The sequence below is a fragment of the Mixophyes fleayi genome, chromosome 10, assembly GCF_038048845.1.
Source record: "Mixophyes fleayi isolate aMixFle1 chromosome 10, aMixFle1.hap1, whole genome shotgun sequence".
Taxonomy (NCBI): Eukaryota; Metazoa; Chordata; class Amphibia; order Anura; family Limnodynastidae; genus Mixophyes; species Mixophyes fleayi.
Genome location: NC_134411.1, coordinates 90007588 through 90015546, shown reverse-complemented (window position 1 = coordinate 90015546; position 7959 = coordinate 90007588). Strand labels below are relative to the sequence as shown.

The window sequence follows — 7959 nt, the reverse complement described above, 5'->3', positions numbered from 1 at the left end:
CCCTAGTCTCTCTCTCTCTCTCAGTCTGCCTGTGTGTATGTATTTTAGGGAATTTAGACTGTAAGCTCCAATGGGGCAGGGACTGATGTGAATGAATTCTCTGTACAGCGCTGCGGAATCAGCGGCGCTATATAAATAAATGATGATGATAAAAAACATAGGTCAATATATCATTTAGGGTGGATCTCTGTGATCATTTCAAACCTGCATCTCATTTTAGCCCTTCAGCATGATTCTTCTGCCTCAAGCATTTAAATTACAAAATGGAGCAATTAAAGTAAGTGACATTCTAGTAAACAGATTTGGCAGGAGAGAATAATTTTGCATGAAGTTATCCTTTAATTTGTAAACTAAACGAAAGTAAAATAAAATACTGAACAATGGGGCACCCCGTTAGGAAACCCATGAATTCTGCACAGAATTATAATAAATATTATTAGTACTGCAGTAGTGACAACAAATAGGTCATACTCATTATTGTGGTGTGCAGTGCCCCCTTGTAGCCAGCAGGTGGCGAGCGCACTACTTTGCTCTGTGACCGTACAAGAAGATCGGCCGGCAGAGAGGATGTAACGCGCTCTCTGATTGGCTGAGGACCGGAGCAAGAGAAAAACATGGCGTCCACCAAGGTGCTGCACGTTGTTGCGGATGCTGGAGCTTTCATAAGGAATGCTGTGCTGCAGGTAAGAGGAGAGGGCCCTTGGTGGGTGAGGGTCCCTATGTAGTCACCTCAGCTAATAACTGGTTATGTGTCTGTAGGAAATCGGGACTCACATCTACACAGTGCGGGAGGTGGTGACTGAGATCCGGGACAAGGCGACCAGAAGGCGGCTGGCAGTGCTGCCTTACCAGCTGATCTTCAGAGAACCGAGAGCTGAACATATCCAGCTAGGTGAGAGGAGGATGCACCATTGTGGGGATGGCCCCCTTGTGGATCTCCAGCTGCTGAGGAACTACAAGTCCCAGCATGCCAGTAATGGCTAGCAGTAGTACTAGCAGATACCTACATGCAAAGTGAATGTAGCACGAGATATCACCAGGCGAGACTGAGTGAAGACTCAATGGACTTGGATGTTCAGTGTGCCCCTAAATCAATAGAGAAATATGTTATTTGTGAAACATCCATAGATAGTGTATTTAAAAGATTATCCCATACCTTGGCTCCCCATTACCTCCACAATCCAATTCAAACTACTCGCCTTGATCTTTAAAGATGACATCATGGTGGCTCAGTGGTTAGCACTTCTACCTCACAGCACTGGAGTCATGAGTTCGATTCCTGACCATGGTAGAGTTTGTATGTTCTCCCCGTGTTTGCGTGGGTTTCCTCTGGGTGCTCCGGTCTCCTCCCACATTACAAAAACATACTAGTAGGTTAATTGGCTGCTATCAATTTGACCCTAGTCCCTGTCTGTCTGTGTGTATGTGTGTGTTAGGGAATTTAGACTGTAAGCTCCAATGGGGCAGGGACTGATGTGAATGAGTTCTCTGTACAGTGATGTGGAATTAGTGGCGCTATATAAATAAATAGATGATGATCATCATGAGATACTCTCCCAATTGCCCCTTTAGATATGCCTCAGAACTACCCCCCCCCCCCCCCCCCTCCCTCCAAAGATTTCTCCAGTACTACACCCCACTTTTGCAATTTCCTACCACACACTGTCAGACAACTGCCTCAAACTTCAATCTTTCAAGCACTCTGTCAAATATTACTTACCTGGGGTTTTAAAATTCACCTGATCCAATATCAGCGGCTATCGGAAGACGATACCTCTGTTGGTAGCTGGTTGTCTACAGACCACATCCTGTATAAAAACAGCTGTCTTGGCAGGAGGGTGAAGGGTGATTGTCTGCCTTGCTCCAGGGATCCCCTTCTACCTCTCGCAGAGGCTTTGTTAGTGGATCGCCAGAACAAAGGGAACTAATACTCTGTACTTATGTTTAACTTATTAATGTGGGTTCAATTGGTCTTGATTATTCCGCTATTTGATTATTGTGTTGTGAGTTGCAGTACATTCCAATAAGCAGAATTGTGTGTGTAGATAGAATGCAAATTATTGGCCAGAAAGCATTTAATTTTTCCTCTTTGTTTTATAGTGACAGAATTCGCAAAGAAGACAGGAGATTATGCTAGCCTTTCAGCCAATGACATCAAGATTCTGGCTCTCACTTATCAACTTGAGGTTGAACATGTTGGTGTTGAGCATATTAGAACAGAGCCCCCCCTCAAGGTGAGTAGCATAGAGGATACAGGGACCTTTCATGGCCTGAGTCACATGCAAAGAATTTTTTTGACATGTAATACAATAGAGCTGGCCTGGCCAAGCTTCCAAGACGGTGTTCGCCCCAGAAAATGTTGCCACCCAGGTGGCATTAACAGGTAGCCGGCTAGAGGCAGTGTAATACTTTTCAATAATATTGAAAAATGTTGGAGGTTATTGCCCACACATGCCAGGACTTGTGGTTAGTGATCTAACACACACACCGCTGGCTGTAGTGCTCACATAGTGCCTGTTCTAATAGGTGAAATAATGGTTTATTATGTTATAATAGGACTCTGCTGGGCTTCAAGAGTTGGGTGACAAGTAAAAGCAGCGATTGGACTAGCTGTGGGTTCGGTATAATCCAGATAATTGCTTGTTCTTTTCAGGTCTCGGTCAGCACCACAGCGCGACACCCGGAGGCTCCCGTTAATGTGGCTGGCTTCCATCTGCCCTCCAAGGTAAATTGTGGTTTTAACAGCCTGCCTTTTGGTCATGTCCTGTTTAAAAAGACAGTAGCCGCAGTGTTTTATCTTTATATGTGTTAGTTGCGGGTAAATAAAGGGTTTTCTGTTCTGTTTCTGGATTATGATATTTCCGTGGTTGTTTTTCACTGTAGGTCCCTCCTGCTCCCTGCAACCCTCCTTCCCTCTAATACATATCTGGTAACATGGTACATAACTTCTGTCTGCAGTATGGCGGGACAGTGGTTTTATATGGAGTGAGGAGAACAATGGTGCTGTTTTTAGTAGGCAGTGTCACAGAATGTACCGAGCCTCTATTTACAACAAGTTATTTCTTTGACACTCCCATTAGATAAAAGTTTAAACCTGGGGTTAGTGTGCCTTTAAGTGTTGACTATAAAAGAGGAGAGTAGAACATCTCCTTTTTTTTTTTTTTGCAGCCGGCAGGTAAAACGGAGGGCGTGCCGAGGACCCCGGCCACAGAGAAAAACAATGATTCGGCGAACCAAGAGTTTGATTCTTTCTTGTTCTGGAGAAACCCCTTGCCCAACATCGAGGACGATTTACTGGAATTGATGGTATGCCATGATTCAGTACTTGTCGGTTGTATTGTGGATGCGTTTGTATAGCGCGGCTGTCAACGTCTTGTATACATGTTGTATGTCACCTGTATAGTTGCTAGATAGTGGAGGTTAGGGGGACACTAGTCCATGCACAGGCTTAATGTACATAGGCTCCGATCTGTCATGACTGCAATGAAAAAATGGTCTAATGCTTTTTTTTTTTTTTTTTTTTTAAGTAGCAATTTATAATGAGTCTTATATATGATTTTGGGTTGATGGTTTTCATCCTTTGCCTTAAATGCAATGGAAAAAACTGATAGCAAATATCTTTTTTTTAGGCCCAGATTAGGGTAAAGAAAACAGAAGCCCGGGCCTATTGTGGCAGAAATACAGAGGCGGCCTAGCAACCAGCAATAACACATGTTCCTAGTGAATTGATAGACTGTGTCCTTTATGAATATTAATTGATCCTATATAATAGCTGCTCCGCAGTCTGTAGATGATGGGTGCGGTTCAATAAGTTGTCAGAATGGCTGTCCCCGCTGTACATTACAGTAGTGTATCCGCTGCCAGAGACCTATGACCATTCTATAATGACTTTATTTTATTTATGCCCTCTGCAGAATGCCCAGTTGGTGTCTGTAACTAGCAGCCCAGAGCAAGTGCCACCAGCTGCCCCCGTACCTGATAATCAGGGCAACGCTGCGGAAGAGTCCTCCGGTGAGGAGGAGGAGAGTGAGGATGGAGGAGGCTGGATTACACCCAGTAACCTCAAACAGATCCAGCAGGACGTTGGCACCCGAGAGGCCCCGGTCAATGTAGTAGTTGGCTGCTTGACTACAGATTTTGCCATGCAGGTAATGATTTATATTCTACTCCCGCTATACCAGTCATTGCTGGTAGTGATATGTGCCCCAGCAATAAAGCCTTCTCTTCCCAGTACGTCCCACTATGTTATCACAGGTCTAATAAAGCTACAACTGCAGAACGCCTTACCCCACAGCTATCTTTTTGTTTATAAAGTATTTTTCCCTGGCGTCCTATTGGGGGACATGTGACAATGGGGAATAATTGGTGGTCCTGCAGACAGCGGCTCTTTAAATCTTAAAGTGTTGAGAAGACACCTCTACCCCTTTCATGCTCCTCCCAAAGGGAGCCATCTTCAGTTTATTTTAGGTGCCCTTTGGTGTCGGGCATGATTAAGGGCTCCTGCCCTGGATTATTTTATTGAAATTTTTCATTCTAGGAGTAGATAGCCTGCGGGCTTCCCTCCACTCTGGATGCTTGAGTTTCGCTGGATCATTCTCCTGCGTTTAGTATACAGAAGAGTACCGGGGGCTGCCCGCAGGCTGCACCCCGTGTCTCTGTGCACGTAATATGTGCTGACAGTCGCGACGGCGGCAGACAGTTCTGCGGTGCGGAGAATAGGCAGCCACAACAGATCTCTGTTGGATTTAGTCATGGGCAGAACAGTTGGCTAATGATTTGCAAAAAAATTGTCTGTGAGCTGACTTGTTGGTGTTGGCTGGTCACATTTGAGAGGCTTCTTAATTTTTTAGATGTCTGTAAATCTCAATCTCTGTGCCTCCTTATAGCTGCTGGGCATCCTTGTGACTTCATATTTGATCAACGGACTCTGGAGTCTTTACCTTATGACACGGTGATTCTCTTCGGCTCACAGATGGACCAGAACGTACATGTGGCCACGGGTAGGAAGAGGTTTTTTCTGACTGTTGGCCACACTAAACTTACCCCAGATTTCGGTCCGTCAATCCCTTCAGTAGGTCACATGGAGCTCCCATCCGGGGTCAGTGCACTTCCTCAAGGGGAGGTTTCTGTAAGGGGCCGAGGGCCTATCGGGCGCAGAAATCGCAAGCCTGCAGACAGAGACTGTCTTTATGACTGGACTCCCAGCCACATCACTTTCAGGATCAGTGGCGGGACTCATCCTCCTATGGATGGATTAGGGCTTGTCCGTGGGGGTTATGTGATTGATCTTGTGCATTTCCCTCATCGCAAATTCTTTGCAACGGGTCTGCAGTCTCCAGTGCTGGGAGCTTTTCGTTTCGGGGGTGATTATTCCGGTTCCTCCTCTCTATAGAGATTTAGAGTTTTACTCCAACCTGTTTCTGGTTCCTAAGCCGGACGCCTCTTTCTCTTCCTTCCTGAACCTCAAAACCCTCAACAAACGGATTTGAGTCCTGGGCTTCAAGATGAAGTCGCTGCAGCCCATCATCACGGGCATGGAATACAGGGAGTTCCATGCTTCACTAGACATCAATGATGCCTACCTCCATGTCCCCATCTGGAAGGGGCATCAGTGTCTACTTTGCTTTGCAGTCAGGGAGGCCCATTATCAGTTAAAGGTCCCGTCTCATTCTGTCCTATGCTGTCTTCACCTGACGGTGACATTTCTGGAAGTGCATGGCCACCCAAGTCTTCCTTGATTTCTGCGCAAAGGATGCGGGTTTCTTGGCCTCGACTTTGACACCAGGTGTTAGCGGTTGTTTCTTCCGGAGGACAAGGTTCTTTCTGTTCTCTCCAAGATGAGGTCCCTCCTGGCCAGGTGCACAGTGTCCCTTCTCTGCTACATGAAGCCGTTGGGGGGACCATGGTCTCCGTGTTCGAAGCGGTACCCTTCGCCCAGTTTCATTCTCAGCCTTTCCAGATAGAGCTTCTCCGAAAGTGGTGAAAATCTATGGTTCATCTGGTTGTCCACAACCGTTCGCCAGTTCCTCATCAGGTAGTTGAACCGGTCACATCTCGTCAAGTTTCGGTCCTTCCAGTCTTGGGAGTGGATTTTGGTTACTACCGACGCCAATCTGTCCTGGTGGGGCGCAGTTGTCTGTGCTCTCCGGTTCCAGAATAGCACAGACAACCGTGCCCTCTTGCAGTTCTGGGAACCCCAAGAGGCACTGTTCCCCATCATCCTGCTGGAACTTTGGACGATCTACAGGGCACTTGTTTAGGCTTAGCGGATTCTGCTGGGCAAGCCCCTGAAAGTCCAGTCGAACAATGCGACAGCAGTTGCCTACCTGAACCATCTGGGGAGAACCAGCAGTGCCACGTCCATGAAGGAAACTGCACGGATTGTGGCTTGGGCGGATTGTCGTGTTCCTGTGATATCAACCATTTACATCTCGGGGATGGAGAACTGGGAGGCTGACTATCTCGGCCACGATGGAGTCCGTCTGGGAGAATGATCACTTCATGAAGATGTTTGCTCTTCTGGTTCATCGTTGGGGTCAGTCGGAGATAGATTGCATGACGTCCTGCCTGAAATTCAAGGCCTCTCTTCTGCACAAAGTCCAGGAATCCTGCTGTGGGGTACACCGATACCATGACGATTGTGTGGCAGTTTAGTTTGGTGTACTTGTTTCCTCTGATTCCCATGCTTCCGTGGATACTCAAAGAAGCTAAAAAGGGAAAGATTCACTGCTCTTCTGGTGGCCCCAGATTGGCCACGCCAGGCCTGGTACTCAGACATTTTTGTGATTGCCTTAGGCTCACCCTTGCGGTTGCTTCTCCGGCCTGATCATCTTGTTCAAGGCCCTATTGCAACTATTTTGGTTGTCTGGCTTTGGCAGCGTGGCCGAGACCCTAATTCTTCGGGTCAGGGGTTCTCCCACTCTATTGTTCACACCATGATAAAAGCTAGAAAACAGTTGTTTTGTGCAAATTACTACCAGGTGTGGATGGCGTATTTGCTCTAGTTTAGTAATCTGAGTTTTCACACTTCCTGATTTAACCTTCTTGTTTGCTGTCCTTCCTTCAGGGAGGTCTCCACAAAGATCTCCATCTTCACTGAAGATGCAGGTTTCTACACTCTTTTTTTCCCTAGCGCCAGTTGGCAGGTAAGAAGGATGTACAGACCTTCCTACAAGGGGTTCTCCATGCTCAACCCCTCTTTGTGCACCCTATTGAACATTGGGATCTTAATTTAGCGCTCTTACCAGACAGCCATTAGTCTGTGGATCTCCGTTATGTCATCTGCAATGTAGTCTTCTTACTCGCTCTCTCTTCTGAGTTGGGGGCGTTGTGCATTGTATAATCCCCTCCCCTATTTGGTGTTTCATTCAGCCCAGACAGTGCTTCGCACTAAGCCTTCTTTTGTACCTAAAGTGGTCTCTTTCACTTTAAAAACCAGGAGATTGTTGTTTATTGTTTTGTCCTTGCTACTTTTGACGTGGTCCGGGCTCTTCAGTGTTTTGTAGACTGTACTGCTTCGGTTCGTAAGGGCTACCAACTTGTTTGTGCTGTATGATGCGCACAAGTGTGGTTGGCCGCTTCTAGAACGACTATTGTAGGGCTGGAGCTGTCCTCTCAACAATTTAAATCTTAAAGTACCCCTACTTCCAGGACTACCTACTATAAATCCATTGTTGCAGTGTCTCCCAATGGATTATATGGTGAGTAAAAATCCTCTTATTTATGAATTTGCAAAAATACAAACATTGTATAGAGGTTGCAAAAGATACATTTAACTAAGTCAGAATAATGAATTCCTTGTAGATTAAATAAGCGGAGGTGGTATCCTACATGTTGTCCTCACTGAGGCATGTGTCCTGGGAGTCTCTAGAAATGTTTGAGGTTCTGGTTCCTTGTAAGTACAGTAAATATTACATCCCACATACAGGCATAATAAATTGACGAAAACCACGATCTCCA

At 46.1% G+C, this 7959-nt stretch overlaps 1 protein-coding gene across 1 annotated transcript in view; it reads left to right on the top strand.

The window, feature by feature from the left end:
* Positions 1-474: 474 nt before the first annotated feature.
* The window catches only part of NOB1 (NIN1 (RPN12) binding protein 1 homolog), an 8710-nt gene continuing 1225 nt past the window's right edge, over positions 475-7959 (top strand). The window contains exons 1-6 of the mRNA XM_075189113.1: positions 475-683; positions 760-892; positions 2101-2234; positions 2654-2725; positions 3169-3306; positions 3915-4148. Of these exons, the coding sequence (XP_075045214.1) occupies positions 615-683; positions 760-892; positions 2101-2234; positions 2654-2725; positions 3169-3306; positions 3915-4148 (780 nt within the window). The 5' untranslated portion in view covers positions 475-614. The remainder of the gene's footprint in view (positions 684-759; positions 893-2100; positions 2235-2653; positions 2726-3168; positions 3307-3914; positions 4149-7959) is intronic.